Below are 22052 nucleotides of genomic sequence, written 5' to 3'. Positions count from 1 at the left end.
GCGGTCACTACAATCGTACAGAAGAAAGCAGCAGAGAAAGCGCTGAAGTTTAAAAATAATTCTGCAACAGTGAATGGCAGACTGAAAGCATGAGAACCTTTAGGAAGAAATGATCCTGGACAGATATAAGGACCTACACGGTAGAGGTGCTGAAGGAGATGGCAATGATCCATTGAGGGGCTCAGAAAACAAGAAAGGGCTTTAATTATCTACGGCTGGGAAGCATCCAATAAAATCAAACAAAAGTCAGGTTAAAGCAGGTGGGGCACAGCAACGTAATACTTGAGGTGGTTAAAATGCAGTTTTGGTAAAAAGCATCAGTAATTTAGTTCAGTGAGCTTAACCTATAGCTAGTTTTCTACAGTCAAAGTCAAAAGCTAATAAAAGCTCTAATTTTTTATTTCATTACAAACAACAGGTTTTCTTCCAAAGTAATAGAAAACACAAATAATGAAGGGCCAAAACATCCATCTCTGAGGTCTCTATTTTAAATATTTTATCTATTTGTTTATATACATACACACAAACTGTTAAAATTAAATACCCAGATATTAGGAAGGGAAAACTAGCAAAAAATGGAGATGAAATGCCCAACTTACTGGTTCAGCAACTTGGGGGAGTAAAACAACTACCTTTTGAGGATACAGAATTCCTATCCTGAGTCTATTTGACAGAATCACAGCTATGAAAAAGTCAGGGCAAACTTCAGGGGAGTCCTCAAATCCACGAGTCAGAATGAAGTACTGAAGAACAGTGATTCTGTGTCCATTTTCGCATCACACCCACTACACAGGAATGCTACTGGGTCTCATTTTGAGGTATACATCCTATCTAGCAGAGAACAGAAAGCCCTCCAGCAATTACTTTCTTCCACAGCCTGTTACCAAAGCTACTGGGTGCAAGGCGGAGAGTGAATCCTTCCTGACAGAAGAACTGAATCTAGAGCACATGTGAAGAGGTGGCTCCTTGGGATGAAACCAAGGAGTCACAGGAATAGAATCGATCAAAACAGAGAAGAGAGCAAGAAGAACTGGAAGAGGGTTATTTGCGGGGAGTAAGGTGGGATTTGCTTTTTCTTTATGTTTTTACTTTTTAGAGGTAAAGAGAAGAAAGTAAGTTTTTCCACACAGGATTCGAATGTACTATTGGGTTATCCAGGGAGGTATGTTTTGTGAAGAGCTGGAAATTCTAGTCTGCAGCTAGGATAAAGGACTGAGCTGGGCTTAGGCAGACTACACTGAACTTAAAGAGTCATCCATACAATAACAAGAAAGAGTAATACTAATACAGTCGTCCCTCAGTATCCACAGGGGATTGGTTGTAGGACTCCCCTGTGGACACCAAAAACCAAGGATGCTCAAGTGCTTTATGTGAAATGACATATTTGCATATAACTTATGTACTTCAAATCATGTCTAAATAACTTATATCTAATACAATGTAAATGCTATATAGTTTTATACTACATTTGCATTCTTTTGTTGTATTTTATCCGAATATTTTCTTTTTATTCTCTTTTTTTTGAGATGGAGTCTCGCTCTGTCGCCAGGCTGCAGTGCAGTGGCACAACCTCGCCTCACTGCAACCTCCACCTCCTGGGTTCAAGCGATTCTGCCTCAGCCTCCCAAATAGCTGGGACTACAGGCGCATACCACAACACCCAGCTAATTTTTCTATTTTTAGTAGAGATGGGGTTTCACCATGTTGGCCAGGATGGTCTCCATCTCTTGACTTCAAGATTCACCCGCCTCGGCCTCCCAAAGTGCTGGAATTACAGGCATGAGCTACCACGCTCAGCCTATCCGAATATTTTCAATTTGCAGTTAATTGAATCCACTGATGCCTACTACAATAACACACAGAGTACTCCGTGCCAAGCACTGTGCTCAAAGCTTCACACATCTTGCTTCCTTAGACCCCCTCCAGACCTGTAGGTGTGATACTTCTGTGATCTCCATGTTGCAGATAAGGAACCTGGGCACATGGAGGCTGAGTGACTGCAGGCTCACAGAGCTAGAATGTAGCAGAGCTGGGGTTTCACCCAAGTAACCTGGTTCCAGAGTCCATGCTAGTGGTATGTTAAGGAAGAAAGATCAATATAGACAGAAAAATATGCATAAACACCACTGCAATGAGGTGAGCCAAAGCACAACTACTAAACAGAAAAGAAAATGAAAGGGCAGTTAGAAAGAGAAGAGAGTTCTTCAAGGCCACAGAAGCTGAGAGGGGAGAGCCAATAAAGAGAGGTCATCACGACCTACAGACTGCTGGCCCCAGGAGACTGGGTTCTTTAGTTTGTTTTTGATTGCCTACTACCCAGCACAGTATCTATCAAATAAGCACACAATAAAAGCTTGCTGAATATTGATAAATGAAGGAATGAAATTATATGCACAAGCTGAAGTGAAAACCTGTGCTCTGGGCGAGCCGCCTCACTCCCAGCCAGCCCGGGATCTGGCTACGCACTCCTGCACCCACACTTGGCTGGCACTGTTCCAACTTCTCGGAACATCCTTCCCAATCCTCGCCCCACAACTAACATCCTACTCTCAATTTAAAATTGACTTCAATAAAATTTTGGCATGTGACAATCGCTTCCTCCTCTAAACTACTCATGTTTGGAATAATGTGTTAAATGACAATTCCTCCATAACCTTAAACTGTTATTTAAATGTTAATCTTCTTATTTGAGTACATTTTATCTTAAATAGCTTTGTGCTATTCAGAGACATAGAAGTTTCTTATATTTTATAGTACCCACAAAGTCTACTTACCATGCCTTACACATAATTAGTACTCAGGCAAGCTTTATCAATTTTCAAAAATTCTAATAGAAAATATCCTCTGAGACTCACCAAAGAAAATAAGTAGGAAACATATACAGCCCTCCACATTCTTACCTATAAATTTCTGACTAAAAGCTCACATTTAATCAAATATCTGGAACAGTTACAGATGTTACCTTTATCTATAAAACAAAGTATCTTTATGTAAAATTAATGTATGAAAATAAAATTATATCATTAATCTCATTAGCACAATTTCTAGAAAAAAGGTTGAGTATGAAAAGTACTACTAATCAAAAAAGTATAAGTTTGAACTGTTTCTAAACAGTTTAAAGCAAAATCAACAGCTTAGTTTTAAGCCTAAAGAGGCCTTTAAGTCCAAAAATTTATTAACTATCCTATAAATCAGCCCTTTTATATTTAACTAAGATGTTTTAATAAAAATAATAGCAAGTTGAGTGCTTCTGTTGGCTTATGCAGAGAAGCCTCAGAACACCAAGGTAGGGCCTGGTAGAGCCCACTTCATACACAGTATGGAATGAATGGAGGATCAAGCAAGGCAACGAGGAGTTGGGATTTGTTCCAGACAGTTTAGCTCATGACCCAACACTCTTGAGGATCAAAAACCAGAACAGATATGCCACAGAATCAGAGTCAGCACATTCCTAATTTTCATTAAAATTTGCACTGATACAATCTGAATACATCTCATTTTGTTTTTAAGAAATATCTTCTAGTATGAAAACCTTAATTTACTATATATGCACTAATCTGCATGGCTAAACTAAGTAGCCAATAATTAAAATAGAAAGAGATAACACAGAATTCTACTTACTTCCCCAGTGGTCGGCCCTTTTTCTTTCTGTTGACAGCGCCTGATCACTTCTAATAATAAGGGTCCACCCACAGTACCTTCTGCTTCAATTATACCTAAATCTCGGGCTAAATTCTCTCGACCTTCAAGACCTTGCAGCTAGAAAAGAAGTTAAAATACAAGTGCACAAAAAAATTGCACAAGTTATTCTCAAGGAGTAAAGAAAATATTTTCAGTTGAAAGACATCTTTAAACTCAAAGAGACTGTCTTACTAATGAATGAAATGTCTATTTTAAAAAATTATGCCTATTTCTTTTACACGGCCTCTACCTTCAAAGTTTCCATTAACAGGTGCAATCTAACATCGTATCAAAATTAACTCTACAGTAATACTTTTATTAGCAAGCTTTCAAGTAACACAAAGCAGCCACACTGGTGCCAGCTATCTGAAAGCTCATATGGCTTTTAAGAGAAAGAGATAATCAACTACCAAAAATAATCTAAATGTAAAAAACTATCAGTTGTCAAATTCTATTAACTTTCAGCTTAATATTAACTCATTTGTATCAAAGAAGGTTTCAAAAGATAGACGTAAAAATCATTATTCTTACTGTGCTAGTTTCAGGTTGAAAAACAGCCAAAGTAAAGTCAAGGTTAAAAAACTGAAGAAATTCTGCAACAAGACTAGCCACTAAACGACCTATAAAGATCAAGAAAAAGGTAAGTAAGCAAATCTTTAAAAACTGAATTTTTTTAATTAACATTATGAAATAGATACACTAGATTAATGGAAGAAAGGTTTCTAAATTTTTTAAGTTACAAATTTCTCCTTTGAATAATATGATTAAGTAATGAAAATCTCAATCTCCTAATTTTTTCACTGGGATCATCAGTCTGTAACTAACTGTAAGACAATCATCTCATAGATTTCAGTGTTTCGCTTTTTAATGGTTAATATTGGCTTTCTGTAGTAAAACTGGCTTTAAGCAACAACATTCCAAGTCCAAAAATATGTAATGGCAACACACTTGTTGTACAATAAAATATTATTTTAAAATGAGGACCTATAACAATTGAAGACATAAAAAAATTCCCTGACATTCCTGATTTCTCCCAAATGGTATCAAGATTCAAAAATTCAGAGACAGATAAACAAGAACAAGCTGAACATCTTACCGTCTTTGGTATTTAAAAACTTTTTCAGGCTCTCATTGACTAAAGGAGTTTTGTTCTGTTAAAAAAAAAAAAAATTTAAGTGTCATGTGTTTACCCTAAAAATAACTACAAAATATAAAGTTTAACGTTTGCATCAATAAAATTATGGTTTTACAAAATCCATTCTACAACTGTTAATTACTACAGGGCTTACTTTGTGCTATTCAGTAATTTCTCAAAGTTAATATAACAAAACCATATATGAAGATTTGTATTTATTTTTAATTTTTAAATGTTTTATAAACTGCTTTTGAAGCTAGACATTTTCAAATACCTGTGTGAAATACAATTAAATGTCAACAACTGTTTATTATTTCAAATATATGAAGTTTGATAAAAGTTTTGTCATCTCAGATATCTACCATTTATAGCATACTTACTATGAACAGGAATTTAATTATACACTTGTAATTCCCAGTTTATCCATGAAATGTGAGATAATCTTATGTGGCCCATAGGCCAACTTATTTTTGTAATTATACCTTTATTTGAATAAGTATGGAAAAAATACTTCTAGACCATCAAGCCTGTGATTGTTGCTGAGAACAGGCTACAGTAGGTAGCACATGGTAAACTTCCTTAAGACCACATTAATTGCTGCTACACTGGCAGCCTCATACACTGCTGATGGGAATGCAAAATGGCATAACGAGTTTGGACAGCAATTTGGTAGTGTTTCTTAAAAGTCACAAATATTCCTAGCATGTGACCTAATCACTTCACCCCTACATATTTTCTCAAGAGAAATCACAGATCCAAGCAAAGACTTGTACATGACTGTTCACAGAAACCTTATTTGTAATACTCAAAAACTGGAAACAGCCTAAATGTCTGTCAACAGGTAATGGCTAAACTGTCATATCTATAAAATGTATTAATGAAATGATTTATTAATACATACTACAATATGAATGAATTTCAAATGCATTATGTTGAAGAAACAGACCAAAAAAAAAGAGTACCTACTATTCGATTCCATTTATATAATGGAAAAGGTTTCCATTAAAAAAGGTTTGGGGTGGGGGAGAGGGTTACAAAGGGGCACAAGGAAAACTTTCGAAGGTCAAAAGTTTGAGGGATATGTGCAGTACCTTGATTGTGGTGATCATTTCACAGCTGCATAAATTAACTATTAAAAAATCAAACTGTACATATTAAATACTTTAGCTTTACTGTAGGTCGATTTTACCTCAGTATAGTTGTTAAAATAAAAAGGAGAGGAGAGATCCTCAAGGTAGTTGGTAGGCTGGTTCAGGGAATTCTAAGATATTGAGTCAACTGAAATACTTTTTTTTTTTTTTTTTTTGAGACAGAGTCTCGCTCTGTCGCCCAGGCTGGAGTGCAGTGGCGCGATCTCGGCTCACTGCAAGCTCCGCCTCCCGGGTTCACGCCATTCTCCTGCCTCAGCCTCTCCGAGTAGCTGGGACTACAGGCGCCCGCCACCACGCCCAGCTAATTTTTTTTGTATTTTTAGTAGAGACGGGGTTTCACCGTGGTCTCGATCTCCTGACCTCGTGATCCGCCCGCCTCGGCCTCCCAAAGTGCTGGGATTACAAGCGTGAGCCACCGCGCCCGGCCAACTGAAATATTTAAAGAGAATGGAGGGACAAGATCAGATGTATACTATAAACAGCCAATCTAGGAGCAATGTGGAAAAAGGACTTCAGGGAGATGGTGAGGGACACCACGGAAAGGGAGACTGGCAAGTAGGAAGGGGATAAAGCAATCTGGAAAAGAAAAAACAAGCACAAAGGAGGCTGCAGAGCACTCCGTTGGGGACACTTCAGATACACACCTGACAGACACAGAGCCAGGTGATGACTGAGCAGGTGGAAAGAAGAGCAAGGCCTAAGAAACACTTAGCTCTCTTGCCAGATAAATGATGGTCCCATTAAGGGCATAATATAGTGGGCAGTTTAACATACAGGTCTGAAGCTCAGGAGAGAAATATGCATGAAAGTTACAGGGCTGGAGTTACTGGATGAATAAGGTCAGTCTGTGAGAGAGTACAGAATGACAACCGTGCATAAGTCTCAGTCAGGTGTACAGGAAAGAGATCATGCTGAAGAAACTAAGAAGTGGTCAAAACCAGGTTGTGAAGGAAAAAAACCACAGTGGTATTAAAAGCAGAATGTGAGTAAAGGAAAACAGTTTACTCCTAATAGTTATTTAAACATGTTTTCAAGCTCAAAAGAAAAGCCACCAGAAAAGGAACAGGTCAAAGATACAGTAAATAATTAAAGACTTGAGAGTATACACAAGACAGATTGATTATTCTTGGACATGACAGAGCCTCTTCTTCTAAAGCAGTAAGGAAAGAGGTACAGATAAATATAGACACAGGTAAGCATTTTCACAGGTGAGCAATAGATTGAGCGATAGGAGAGGAGAACATAAAGTTAGGATCTAATGGCTTCTACCTTCCCTGTGGAGGAAGCAACAAGACCAGGTGTTCAGAGAGAAGAAAGCAGGGGTGACATAGAAGGCTACTGCACAGCTAGGGTGAAGAAGAGAGCTGCTGGGCCTGCTCAGGACCTAACCAGGTTGGTACCTGCCAATATGCAACATCAGCAATCCACATGATTGACTGACTCTTCTCCAGGAGCACATATGTGTAAAGTGGGAAGAGAGTTAGTTTGCTGGGTTAAATGACCACTGAGATTTCTTCCAGACCACGTATGACTGTAAGACAAGGTCATTCGGGGTCCAGACACATAGGGTCCAGAGCAAAATGCCGCCAAGAGAAGATTGACGCCTGCACAGACATGGAAAGGGCAAAGAACTGAAGATTTTGATGAAATTAGAGATTAGGTACACAGGTCTAAAGAAGTGACAGGACAGGAAACTGATTTGTCATACAGCAAGAGTTTAAGACTTTGATGATGGTTCTATTCTTGTTGACAAATTTCAGAATATTTACTCAGGATGGTTGGTGGGACTCGGAAAAAGTTAAATTACCCACTTAAATATACAGAAGTGGTTGCACTTTTAAAATAATCATTGTCTTTTTCATTGTCAAAATAATTGAGTGGTCAGATAATTTTGGGAAAAGTTGCATACTATATACCCCGTTTCACAGGGATTAATAACATACTAGCTTACTAAAGGATCTCAGTGAACCTGCACTTAACACATTGACAATGGAACCATTTCTTCAAGAAACTCCTATGGCCTTTTGTTTCAGATTAAGCATTGGGATCAGAGTTACTGTGGTATCTTAACTTTAAGATTACCCCCAAATTCAAAAGCTACACGAAAAAAGAATAATTTTGGCTCTCTCTCAATAGTAATATAATCCTTAACAGTTCAAAATTATCCCTAGCTATACGTTACTATAAACTATTTTTAAGACGGTTTTTAATGAATGAGAAATTAAGTATTAACGAATACAGCCATGTTAAAATCTGGAAACTTCATACCTCTACTTTTTCTTGCTCCTCTAGTGCTAAAAACACAGCTGCTCGGAGTTCAGCCTTAGAAAAAAATTAAGAAACAAGAAATTATCATTTCAAGACAATTTTCACAACAAGCTCACATTTAGCCAGCAACAAACACGAGCAAGCCAACGAGCTGGGCAGGCAGCTGCAAAGGCCAGAAACGCCTTCCGAAACGTTCTCAGTCACACAAGCTCTCCGACCCCCAGGCTTCGGCTGGACGCGCTGCTTTCCCGCCGCGGGTCATGCCAGAGCCTGAGGAAGAGACTCTGGGGCCGCGCTCCAGGACCGAGCTGCGGGCCGCCCGTGTGGCCCCCAGGCCCGGCGGTCCCGCCCCCACGGAATGCGGCAGAGGATGGGCCAGGCGCCTCCAGTCCGCGGTGCCCTCCGGGACCACACAAGCGAACAAGCCGACCCCCTCTGTGGGGCGGGCAGGACGGTGGCCATGCCAGGGCGCGCCCCCAGTGCCCGCCGGCCCCGGCCCCTCGCCAGGGAGGCGGCCTCCTCGCCGCGACCGTTGTGACGCCCGCTGTCCACGCAGGCCCTGCGGATCCGCCAGGCCTGGCCCCAGCCTCCGGCCTCACCTTGATGCGGTTCAGGACCCCGCTGTTCTCCAGCGTCTGTACCAACAGGTCCCGCAGCTCCGTGTCTTCCTCGGCCACCACTGCGGCCGCCGTCGCCGCCATCTTGCTTCTCCAAGACAACCGCCGAAGCCGCGCTAACGGCCAACGGCCGCAGCAAGGTCGGCTCGGCGCGCGGGCTACGCGGCCGACGCAGCTAAAGCCCCGCCCCGGCGCCCAGCGCGCTGGCCCCGCCCCCTGGCGTCGGGAGGCGGGGCATGGAGACCTCGGGGTTGACGCTGGGCACCCAGCCTTGGCGAGCGCCGGACCACTGAGCGCCGAAACTTAGGGTCGGCGCTGGGGGCGGGGCTGCGGGGCGCCGGTAGGCACGCAAGGGGCGGGGCGTCGAGGCGTGGGGGGCGGGGGCATCGGCGGGGCCGTCAGCCGGGAACTCTTTGGCTGCCGTCGCCTGAGGCGCGAGCTTTGAAGCCGGCGAGCGGTGAGGAGGAGGCGCCTTCGCGCGTGGAGAGCCGACTCCGCCTGGACTCCACCGCCCACGGCTGCATCCCATCGCCGCACAAGATCGCCGGAGTCATATTATCGATGTAATTAAAGCCCACTGGCCTAAAGCCGGGCGGACTGCGGTAAGGAGGCCCCGAGACCGAACCTGCAGCCCCTGCAGCCTGGGGGTGCGTCGGGGAAGGGAGTCCCGAGAGGTCGCGAGGGGCGGAAGGCCCTGCAGGTTGTCACCCAGAAATAATGTTCTGAGGCCCCCCCCAGCCAGGCAAACGGACCCTGCTCGGCCAGGGCCTCCGAGGCTAACCGGAAAGGTGCCAGGCCGGGGTGCAGGGGCGGGACGTCCCAGGAAGAGCCGAGGGCCGAGGAGACCGTTGGGTCGGCTCCGCGCTGCCGGAGCTGGGGCCGCAGTCTCCACTCCCTCCTGCCCCGCGGCCCTCCGCCGACAGCCAGGCGCCGGCGGAGAGTCCTGGACCCCTCCCGGGTCCTGGAAGCCCCGTCCCGCCGGAGCTGACGAGCCCTCCTGGTATCCATCCGGCCGCCTGGGCTGCCCCGCGCCCCTCGCCTTGGCAAAACTAGCTCCCTGGACCGAGCCCTGCCTCGGAGAGTGTGGGTGCGCAAGGCCAGCCGAGCTGTCGGTCCCGGGGTTTCGGGGTGCGCCACCGTATGGCGGCGTAAGCCGAGAAGTGTCCGAGGCCGGGCTCCAGCAATTGGGAGGCTGATTTGGCCACGGTGAAGGACGCGCCCGGAGGAAGGAAACGGGAATCAGAAACGGGCGAGGACGGCGTCGAGGGCTTCAGCGCCTCAGGGTGGGCGGGAGGGGAAGGCCGTGCGACCTGCGTGGCCGGCGGAAAGAAGCAGCGGAAGCCACGGCCTTAGGGAAGCCACGGGAAGACGGGCGGCTGCGCTGCGATGCGGACCCCCTCTCTGAAGCCCTCGGCTCAGGCGCCAAAGGAAAGGCTCCTTTGGGCAGGACTCAGCTTTCAGCTTTTCTCCTTTGGCCGAGTCAATTGCGGTGCCGAGTTGTGTTTTCCTTCCAGAGGTGTGTCCAAGAACCATTCTTAGGAGACGCCTGCCGGCCGCTTTGGGATAGGGCCTGTCTGCCCATACTGGCTTCCAAACGCCTCTGTGTGTTCCTGTATGTGGGTGTACACGTACCTGTCACATGTGTACGCACAGACCACAGGATGTCCACACTGGCTTCCAGATGCATCTCTGTGTTCCTGTCTGTGGGTGTGCACGCACATGTCACATGTGTACACACAGATCACAGGGCGTCCACACTGGCTTCCAAATGTGGCTGTGTTCCTGTATGTGGGTGTGTACGCACGTGTCACGTGTACACACAGATCACAGGGCACCCACACTGGCTTCCAAATGGGTCTCTGTTCTTGTCGGTGGGTGTGCACGCATGTGTCACGTGTGTACACACAGATTACAGGGCGTCCACACTGGCTTCCAAACACGTCTCTGTGTTCTTGTCAGTGGGTATGTACGCATGTGTCACGTGTACGCACAGATCACAGGGTGTACATTGGCTTCCAAATGTGTCTCTGTGCTCCTGTATGTGGGTGTGCATGCATGTGTCACATGTGTATGCACAGATCACAGGGCATCCACGCTGGCTTCCAAACACATCTCTGTGTTTCTGTCTGTGAGTGTGTACGGAGGTGTCAAATGTGTACACACAGATCACAGGGTGTCCACACTGGCTTCCAAACGCTTCTCTGTGTTCCTGTATGTGCATGTGTATGCACGTGTCACGTGTACACACAGATCACAGGGCATCCACACTGGCTTCCAAACATGTCTCAGTGTTTCTGTCTGTGGGTATGTACACACATATCACATGTGGAAGAGGTAGGAAGAGGCTGGAAGAGGTAAGGGTCATGAAGGTGCAGTGCACTATTTTACTGTTTGCACTTTGTATGTGTTTGGTTAGTTTTGCAAGAACATGTTGGTGAAGGAGAGAGAACCCCAAACAACTGATTAGCAGTGCTACTGAAACTCAAATATACACAGGAATGACAAGGAAACATCTGTGGAAAAAAAAGCAGATTCTGGAACTCCATCCCCCTGAGATTGTCACTCATGGGGTCTGCAGGAAGTTTCAGGAATCTGCATTTTCTTCGAATAAACGTGGTCCACAGGTTATAATTTGAGATACAAATAGAATATATAAAGTAAAAAAGGAAAATTTGAAGTTTCCTGCCTAGCCCAACTCTTCTCCTCACTGATAGTGTCTGTTAAATTGGAAACATATCTCTTTCCAGACATATTAATACCTTTTATACAGTTGACTCTTGAACAACATTAGTTTGAACTGCTTGGGTACACTTATATGTGGATTTTTTTCAGTAAATGGAATATTTTTGGCGATGGCAACAATTTTGTGAGAAACCTCACAGATGAATCGCTTAGCCAAGAAAAATGGAAAAAAAAAAGAAAAGAAAAAGCTAGATATGTCATGAATGCATAAAATATATGTAGATACTAGGCTATTTTATTATTTACTATCATAAAATATATACAAGCCTGTTATAAAAAGTTAAAATTTATCAAAACTTACACATACAAACAGACAGTTACATGGCACCCATTAGGTTCAAGAGAAGTGTGAACAGTTGTAAAGATACAATATTAAATAATAACTGCATCAAATTCACTGTAGTACATAGTATACTACTGTAATGATTTTGTAGCCACCTCCTGTTGCTATTGCAGTGAGCGTCAGTGTTGCTGGTATTGGCTAAAAATTCCAAGTAACATAATCATCTCTGAGTGAGCAGTTATCTCTCCAGTACATTGCATATCACAGTAAAAGGTCAGCTCTTGAGGTTCTCACATATTTCTCCTTGTGTTTAGTGCAGTACTGTAAACCTTGAGTAACACCATGGGACCCTTACGAAGTGTCACTAGTGGTGCTGGAAATGCTCCCAAGAATCAGAGAAAAGTTAATGACATTACAGAAAAAGTTGAATTGCTTGCTATGTATTGTAGATTGAGGTCTGCAGCTAAGGTCGCCTGCCGTTTTAAGATAAATGAATCCAGTATAAGGACTGTGGTATAAAAACAAAAGGAAGTTTATGAAACCATCACTGCAGCTACACCAACAAGCTTCTGAAAACCTTGCACTTTTTGGGAAATACCTTTTTATCTCATATTGCAAATGCAGCTTTTTGTGGGTGCAGGATTGCTATGAGAAAGGCAAACCTATATAATTGAATATTCAAGAAAAAGTTAAGTCATTATCTGACAAAGCAAAAGGAAGATGAAGGATGGTATGATAATTTTAAAAAGAGGTTTCGCTTTCAAAAAATGTCAAGATAACAGGAGAAGCAGCTTCTGCTGACCCAGATGCAGCCGACGAGTTCCCAGACACCATTAAGAAAATTATTGAGGACAAAAGGCCAGGCTTGGTGGCTCACGCCTGTAATCCCAGCACTTTGGAAGGCTGAGGTGGGTGGATTGCTTGAAGCCGGGAGTTCGAGACCAGCCTAGCCAACATGGCAAAACCCTATCTCTTCTAAAAATACAAAATTTAGCCGGGTGTGGTGGTGCACGTCTGTAATCCCAGCTACTGAGGAGGCTAAGGCATGAAAATCGCTTGAACCTGGGAGGCAGAGGTTACAGTGAGATTGCACCACTGCACTCCAGCCTGGGAGACAGAATGAGACTCTCTCTAAATAAATAAATAATAAAAATAAAAAAATAGAGAAAGTCACTGAGGAGAAAAGATATCTGCCTGAACAGGTTTTTAAGGCAGACAAAAGCGCCCTATTCTGGGGGAAAATAGTGCCACAGAGGACATTTATCAGGAAGAAAAGTGAACATCAGGATCCAAGGCAGGAAGGGATGGGCTAACTGTACTGTTTTGTGCAAATGCAGCCAGATTTATGATCAGGACTGCCCTTATCTATAAAATTGAGCCTTGAAGGGAAAAGAAACACCACCTGCCACTCTTTTGGTTGTACAGCAAGATGGCTGAGCAGCAACTCTTTTTCTGGATCAGTTATATAAATACTTTGTTTCTAATGTCTGGAAGTACCTTACCAGTAAGGGATTGCCTTTAATGTTCTTTTGATATTGGACAGTGCCCCGGCCACCCAGAACCGCATGAGTTCAATACAAACACATTGAAATGGTCTACATGCCCCTAAACACAACACCTCTAATTCAACCTCTAGATAAGGGAGTCATAAGGACTTTAAAGATCATTACACACAGTACTCTGTGGAAGAGAACCCCAACTGAGAGAATATCATGAACGTCTGAAAGGATTACACCATTGATGATGCCATTGTTTTTTCAGAAAAAAACATGAAAAGCCATCAAGCCCAAACAAATTCCTGCTGGAGGAAACTCCAGATGTTGTGCATCACTTCACAGGATTTATGTCAGAGCCAATCCAGGAAATCATGAAAGAGATTGCGGATATGGCAAAAAAGGTTTCAAGATATGAATCTTGGAGAAATTCAAGAGCTAAGAGACACCACACCAGAGGAATTAACAGAAGACCACTTGATGGAGATGACTCCTTCTGAACCCAGTGGCAGACGATGAGGAAGAAGATGAAGCAGTGCCAGAAAACATTTACATTAGACAATCTGGCAGAAGAGTTCCACTTATTCAGTATGGCTTTTGACTTCTCTTATAACATGGACTTTTCTATGAAACAGGCACTGAATCTAAAGCAAATGGTGGAAGAAGGATTGGTGCTAAATGGAAACATGTTTAGAGAAATGGAAAAGCAAAAAAGTCAGACAAATTATGATGTATCTTCATCAGGTTACACTTATTGTGCCTCCCTCTCCTGCCTCCTCTTCCACCTCTTCCACTTCTGCCACCCCTGAGACAGCAAGGCCAACCCCTCCTTCTCAGCCTATTCAAGGTGAAAATTATGAGGACGGAGACATTTATGATGATTCACTGACACTTAATGGATAGTAAATATATTTTCTTCTCATGATTTCCTTAAAAACGTTTTCTTTAGCTTACTTTATTACAAGAATACATAACACATGTAACATACAAAATTGCCGGGTGCGGTGGCTCACATCTGTAATCCCAGCACTTTGGGAGACTGAGGCAGGCGGATCACTTGAGACCAGGGGTTTGAGACCAGCCTGGCCAACGTGGCGAAACCTCGTCTCTATTAAAAATATAAAAATTAGCCAGACGTGATGGTGCGTTCCTGTAATCGCAGCTACTTGGGAGGCTGAGGCAGGAAAATCTCTTGAACCCAGGAGACGGAGGGTGCAGTGAGCCAAGATTGCACCACTACACTCCTGCCTGGGTGACAGAGCAAGACTCCATCTCAAAAAAAAAAAAAAAAGTGTTAATTGTTTATGTTGTTGGTAAGACTTGCGATCAACAGTAGGCTGTTAGTACAGTTTTGGGGGTGGAATTTCGACTGTGAGGGTCTGTGCCCCTAACCTCATGTTGCTTAAGGGTCAACTGTACATAGATATGTTACATACACACACATACTTCCTCCCCCTCCGTAATTTGGATCCTATGCCTATTATCTTTTAGTTTACTAACTTGACTTAAGAAGTCCTGATCATTTTTTGATGTTCATGCATACTGTATAGATCCTACCTCATTTGACTCCTGCAAAATATTTGTTAAGGGTGTTCTAAAAGTTACTTTTTGTACTTAAGCTACACTTTATTTCCATTTGTTTGTTATGGAAATAATGCATAATAATGGTTAAAAATCCAAACAAAAGGGGAGAACATATTAAAAGAAAAGTAAGGGTCTCCCCGCTACTCTTCCTACCTACCCACCTACCTTATCTGTTACCATATCCTAGACCCAAATGCAATTAAAAATTTCTGGTTTTAGTTCTTCTGGTTCTTTTCATTATAACCTTACATACTGTACATATACATCTTGATTCACCAGCTGAAAATCCTTCAAAGGGACAAAAACTTATCTTATTCTTAACTCCTAATTTAAAAAATTGTATTACTTTTAGTTTTGCTAGAAGCTTTCATGACTTTAGGTTGTTTACCTAAATCATTATTTATAAATTTTACACACTGTGTATTGGCTCCCTACTAGGAGAGGTGAGGAATTGGTACATTCTTACTTTCTCTTGTCTTTTCTCTTCCCCCTCCTAAATTTGTTAGTTTCGTTCTCATTTTTAGTCTGTCAAGAATTTGCATTCTTTTTGTAAATAAAATTACAGACATCCCTTGGTATCCATGGGAGATTGGTTCCAGGACCTCTCGTGTACACCAAAATCCACACATACTCAAGTCCCACAGTTGGCCCTGTGGAACCTGTGGATATGACCATTGGCATCCCAAGAATACTGTATTTTCCACCTACTCTTGGTTTCAGTTGTGGAACCCACTGATAATGGAGGGCCAACTGTATACATTGAAAAAAATTGGCATATAAGTAGACCCACACTGGTTCAGACCCCTGTTTTTCAGGGTCAGCTCTATATCTTTCCAACTTTGTATATTGATGGAAAAACCAACAACAGCATAATATTAGGGCTATAACAGATCTGTTAGGCCAAGCCCATATGCCCCTGAACAGAACGTTCTGCACATTGAGCCAACTTCCAACTGCCAGCACCTGAAGTTATTTGCATTATCAGCTTTCTTTGTCCACCAGAGCCTGCTCTGCCTGCATTTTGGGAAGACCTAAAGTGCCAAGGAATTAACACACCCTGAGAGTGTGCTCAATTGAAGGCAATGAATAGAAAGACTCCCAACTCCTTCACCCCCTGGAGTTCAGGGAGGTAAATCCAAGGTGTGTGCTAAGGAGGTGACACTTAATGTCAGACACACACACCTGTTATGAGAGTTTCCTGATTGAATAAGAAAGAGGCATTCCAAGCAGAAGTAACCGAACATAAAAGAGTGCAAGACCAAGAGGCTAAGGCAGATTGCTCTGTGCAAGAAGTGGCAGGTAGTGTGGTGTGGCTGGAGATGAAGAAATAACTGGATTGGGAAGGACTTTATCCACCAATCTAATGAATTTGACTTTCATCCTGAAGGTGTGAAATAGCGTGCTAAACAAGTTTAAAAGCAGTATGTCATTAGCCTATTTGTATTTAGAAAGAGCACTCCGGAAGCAAGGAGGGGACGGGTGAATTGGATGTACTGACACTGGAACAAGGAAATTATTCCAATAGTCCAGGAAAGAATTAAGAAGGACATCAACTAAAATTGCACAAGTGAACATGGAAAAAAGAGGATGCATTTGAGAAATACAAATATTGGCCAGGGGTGGTGGCTTACACCTGTAATCCCAACACTTTGGGAGTCTGAGGTGGGCAGACTGCTTGAACTCAGGAGTTCGAAACCAGCCTGGGTAACATGGCAAAAACCCTCTCTACAAAAAATACAAAAATTAGCCAAGCGTGATGGCGTGGCCTGTAGTCCCAGCTACTCAGGAGGCTGAGGTGGGAGGATCACTTGAGCCTGGGAGGTTGAGGCTGCAGTGAGCCATGATCTCGCCACTGCACTCCCACCTGGGAGATAGAGTGAGACCCTGTCTAAAAAAAAAAACAAAGAAATATAAATATTGTATTAGGATTTACCAAAGAAACAGAACCAATACAATATATGTATGTGTATGGGTATATATATAACGAGATTCATATAAGGAATTGACTCACAAGATCACTGAGGCTGGCAGGTCTACAGGATGAGCCAGCAAGCTGGAGACCCAGGAGAACTGATGGCATAGTTCCTGTCCAAAGGCTAACAGACTTGAAATCCAGGAAGAGTCAATGTTTCAATCTGAGTCTCAAGGCAAGAAACAAACTGATGTCCCAGTCAAAAGACCAGAAGGCAGGAGAGATTCTTTCTTACTCAGGGAGGATCAGTTTTTTTGTTTTATTCAGGCCTCCAACTGATTGGATGAGACTCACTCATGTGTTAGGGAGGTCAATTTGCTTTACTCAGGCTGTCCATTTAAATGTTAGTCTCATCCCAAAACACCCTCACACACACACCCAGGATAATGTTTCAGCAAGTATCTGGGCACTCTATGGCCCAGTCAAGTTGACACCTAAAATTAATCACAAATATGTTCCAGTAACTTAGTTTTTAAATAACTGGATTCTTATGAGAATAAACTCAGGATAGGATAGGGGAAATGCTTTCTGGCTTTCCACTTGCATATTCTTGGAATGCCACTTTTTCTTAAATGTTAAAAATTGAAGGCCGGGCATGGTGGCTCATGCCTGTAATCCCAGCACTTTGGGAGGCTGAGGCGGATGGATCACGAGGTCAGGAGTTCCAGACCAGCCTGACCATCATGGTGAAACCCCATCTTTACTAAAAACACAAAAAAATAGCTGGGTGTGGTGGCGCGTGCCTATAATCCCAACTACTCAGGAGGCTGAGGCAGGAGAATCACTTGAAACCTGGGAGACGGAGGTTGCAGTGAGCCAAGATCACGCCACCTCACTGCAGCCTGGGCAACAAGAATGAGACTCCATCTCAAAAAAAAAAAAAAAAAAATGAAAATGTGTCTTTAATCATCGAGATAGTCTTTCAGTCTGCACTCAGTAATATTAATGCTTTCTCATTAAAGTCGTCTATCCTGTTCCCATAAAGATCAGGATAGTTTATGGAAGTGGTGGTGAATAAATAAGGTTCTCAATGGCCTATTAGTTTTTTTAAATGTTCAAAAGACAGTAGCATGTTGGGAAAAGAGATGAATTCCACATTTCTTTTGGTACAGTACAACTTACTGAAATTGCTTTCTTATTTCAACAAGGATTTACCAGGTTGTGTGTAGTGGTTAAAAGCATGGACTTTAGAGCCACATTACATGGGTTCACATCCACTTACTAGTTATGTTAACCATAGCAAGTTAGCTAATGTCTCTCTGCCTCAGTTTTCTGTTTGTAAATTAGGATAAAAATCTCTGTAGATGTGAATATGTATAGCTAGATAGTAGATTGTATTCAAAATCTCAATCGTAACATAATAAAAATATTAACTATTATTAGTTGTTTTGAATATACAACCTAATTTCATTTTCTCCATGATCTGAGCATGTTGAGTTGTTTTTAAACAGCTCCATTTAACAGATGAGACAGTGTTCCAATAAGCTAGGTAGTATGCCCACAGACGCACAGTTAGCAGCTGAGATGAACCACCCAAGTCTGTTTGGTTTTCAACTCATGCTCTTTTCATGATATTTTGCTTTCTCTCAATATTTATAGAATTTAATTTAATTGACTAGAATTGAATAAACTAGGAGAAAATGATTGAATGAAGAGATGCAGAAGGCAAGAGATAGCAAAGGTCATTCTGGGCCAGGCATGGTGGATCACTTGAGGTTGGGAGTTCGAGACCACCCTGGCCAACATGGTGAAACCCCGTCTCTGCTAAAAATACAAAAATTAGCTGGGTGTGGTGGCAGGCGCCTGTAATCCCAGCTACTTGGGAGGCTGAGGCAGGAGAATCGCTTGAACTGGGGAGGTGGAGGTTGCAGTGAGCCGAGATGCGCCATTGCACTCCAGCCTGGGCCATAAGAGCGAAACTCCCTCTCAAAGCAAAAAAAAAGAAAAGCTACCTTACCAAAGACAGTCAAAATGATGGCCACCAGGGGGCAGTGTGCAGCAGGACAACGGGCAGAGAAGGTGGCTTTTTAAATTATTTTTCACTGTCTGCTGAGACAAAGATGTTACACCAGAATATGCCACCCTAACATATGCCTCTTTGGCATAAGGATTATTTTGAGCTGAAGACGATTGAGAAGAAACAAATAAAAGAAAAACTCTGCCTTCCTCTTCTTTGCCTGAAGGCAGGACATGGTAGTTAATGATCGACCCCTGACCTAATCGGTTATGTTACCTATAGATTACAGACATTTTATAGAAAAAGAAAAACACTGTGAAAATCCCTGTCCTGTTCTGTTCCATTCTAATTACCGGTGCATGCAGCCCCCAGTCACATACCCACTGCTTGATCAATCGATCACGACACTCTCATGTGGACCCCCTTAGAGTTGTAAGCCCTTAAGAGGGACAGGAATTGCTCACTTGGGGAGCTCGGTTTTTGGAGACGTGAGTCTGCTGATGCTCCCAGCTGAATAAAGCCCTTCCTTCTACAACTCAGTGCCTGAGGGGTTTTGTCCGGCTTGTCATGCTACAAACCTGTCTTTGGCCAGTCTAATTTACAGGACCTCAGCCAGAGAACTAAGATGGATAGAGGCAATACAGGAGATAGAAATAATTTAGGTAGGTAGATAGGGTGAAAGAGTCCCTGGCAAAAGCTTTCCTTCTGACAAAAAACAGCTCAGAAATTACTTCCATTCTAACTACAGGCAGTTCAAATAAATCACTTCTCTTTTAACAAAGAGCAGCCTGGAAGATGGGACTGTATATTGTAGATAAGCATCTCCGGCACAGAGGGAGAGTTTCTTGGGTAATCACCAAACTTACATAAATGGGTCCCAGTGAAAACAGTGGCTTTGGCCGGGCGCGGTGGCTCACGCTTGTAATCCCAGCACTTTGGGAGGCCGAGGCGGGCGGATCACAAGATCAGGAGATCGAGACCACGGAGAAACCCCGTCTCTACTAAAAATACAAAAAATTAGCCGGGCGTAGTGGCGGGCGCCTGTAGTCCCAGCTACTCGGAGAGGCTGAGGCAGGAGAATGGCGTGAACCCGGGAGGCGGAGCTTGCAGTGGGCCGAGATCGCGCCACTGCACTCCAGCCTGGGCGACAGAGCGAGACTCCGTCTCAAAAAAAAAAAAAAAAAAGGCTTTAATGAGCACATTCCTTTCCCCTTTTTTGGACAGGGACACACTAAGGTTAGCTAGAAGCTTGTGTGGTGGGGTGGGGGGAATGCCCGCAGCTGCAAGGCGGTACCCGGGACAAGGCATGGAAACTCCCCCTCTTCTTGTTAGCACATGCAAGGTGGAAGGAGATAGGCAGTGTGGAGTAGCCCAAGCTAAGAGCCTGCCTGCATGATAAAAGAATGGCGTGGGGGCTGCCAGAGATTCCACTCGATACAGATGACACACCTGGTCCTAACCAGGTTTTCATGCCCTATGTAGATAAGATACCCACTCCCTGCTAGCTCATTTATAAAAACCCTTACATTTTACTGCAGCACAGCAACCCGTTTGGGACCTCTCTCTGTGAGGGAGAGCTGTCCTTTTCCTTTTGCCTGTTAAACTTCTCTAACTTCACCCTTTGTGTGTCTGCATTCTTGATTTCTGTGGCCATGAGACAAAGAACCTCAGCTGATATCCCAGACAATGAGGCTGCTTTAGAGGGAAAATGGATAGCTAATATTATAGTTAATTGGCTATGTTAATTGATACCTTCAAATTAGATGTTTTAAAATAAATGCTGAGAACAATATGAAAGTGTTTTTCTTCTACTAATTCTCTGAGGATTTTGTTATTTATTTAGCTTTACGATGCCTAGCCCCTTTTATAAATGTAATTATTGTGTTGCTAAGTGCATGTATACAAAAAATTCATTGGTTCAAAAGCCATAGGCCTGGTACCATAGCCATATATGGTGCATTCAAACCTCGGAAATGCACATTCTCCATGTGTCGGAAGCTCTGTACTGCTCCTTCTTGAAGAACTACTTTGATTTGTGGTTAACTCACTGTTTTGACTCACTATTTTAACTCGCATTACTTCAATATCTGACATTCAGGCTCAGAATCTGGCCAGTATATCAGGGCTGGAATTAATTGATTAACACCATTAGATGGCAGTACTATTTTAATTCCAAAAATGGTTATAAATTCATTCTCTAAAATATGTGTGAAATAGAATATTGGACTGATTTAATTGATAACTCTAAGAGCACAAAAGGATTAAACACACACACACACAACACAAAGTTTGGGATATACCCATTGGAAAAACCCTTGGTCTCTTTAAATTTTTTTTCATATGTATGTATATTGCACATATTGCCAACCGCTTTACCTCTTTTTCCTTTTTTTTTTTTTTTTTTTTTTTTTTTGAAAAGGAGTCTTGCTCTGTCACCCAGGCTGGAGCACAGTAGTGCAAACACGGCTCACTGCAGCCTTGAACTCCTGGGCTCAAGCGACCTTCCCACCTTAGCCACTGTGACCAGCCTTCTTTTTCCTTTTGACTTTGTTATATCACACTGACTCTAGAACTGTGGTTCTTTATTGGGGCGATTTTGCCGTCCCCCGGGGACATCTGACAAGGTCTGGAGACATTTTGATTGTGGGTAGGGGGAGGGACACTCTGCTACAGGCATCTAGTTGGCAGAGCCCGGAGATACTACTGAACACCCTACACTGTCTAGAACAGCCTCTACAGCCAGGAATTATCAGGCCCAAACAAAATACCAAGTTAGTTTTTAATTTCAAAGTTTATGTGTAACATTATTTTTTAGATATAAAAAATATTCACACATTAATTTGATCACAAGAAATTTTAAAGAAATTTAAACATTTTCAGAAAAGGCTACTTCAAGGTGTCATGATAGCTTTGGACCAAACATTAATGTTCTATATGACTTTGGGCAAGTCAGTCATGTTTATTAGACTTAATAACCCAGGTAACGTTAGCTGTTGGAGGGTTTTTTAAACAACATTTTATTTTGAAAAAACTTCAAACTTACAGGAAAAATGGCAAGAATACTACAAAGACCTATTTATTCAGATACACCAGTTGTCACAATTTTGCCATATTAACTTTGTCTGTTGATTAATTTCTCTTTCAGTCTATTGACCTATCTATCTTGAAC

At 42.8% G+C, this 22052-nt stretch overlaps 1 protein-coding gene and 1 long non-coding RNA gene across 21 annotated transcripts in view; one reads left to right on the top strand and one right to left on the bottom strand.

Annotated features, from left to right (window-relative positions):
* Window positions 1–9142, bottom strand: part of CEP43 (centrosomal protein 43) — a 96565-nt gene extending 87423 nt beyond the window's left edge. For 17 of the 20 annotated variants that reach the window (XM_055269540.2, XM_055269533.2, XM_063623694.1 and 14 more), the window contains exons 1-5: window positions 8835–9127; window positions 8236–8289; window positions 4778–4832; window positions 4213–4301; window positions 3622–3759 (exon numbers count right to left, since the gene is read on the bottom strand). In XM_055269540.2, coding sequence (XP_055125515.1) covers window positions 3622–3759; window positions 4213–4301; window positions 4778–4832; window positions 8236–8289; window positions 8835–8936 — 438 coding nt within the window. In that variant the 5' untranslated portion in view covers window positions 8937–9127. Of the gene's footprint in view, window positions 1–3621; window positions 3760–4212; window positions 4302–4777; window positions 4833–8235; window positions 8290–8834 lie in introns of all 20 variants that reach the window. The other 3 variants (XM_063623718.1, XM_055269552.2, XM_055269545.2) reach the window with 2 other exon arrangements.
* Window positions 9143–9246: 104 nt separating this feature from the next.
* Window positions 9247–22052, top strand: part of LOC134733580 (uncharacterized) — a 36774-nt gene continuing 23968 nt past the window's right edge. The window contains exon 1 of the long non-coding RNA XR_010117196.1: window positions 9247–9454. This is a non-coding gene — a long non-coding RNA (uncharacterized lncRNA). The remainder of the gene's footprint in view (window positions 9455–22052) is intronic.

The sequence above is a fragment of the Symphalangus syndactylus genome, chromosome 2, assembly GCF_028878055.3.
Source record: "Symphalangus syndactylus isolate Jambi chromosome 2, NHGRI_mSymSyn1-v2.1_pri, whole genome shotgun sequence".
Taxonomy (NCBI): Eukaryota; Metazoa; Chordata; class Mammalia; order Primates; family Hylobatidae; genus Symphalangus; species Symphalangus syndactylus.
This window is presented reverse-complemented; position numbering and strand designations above follow the sequence as displayed.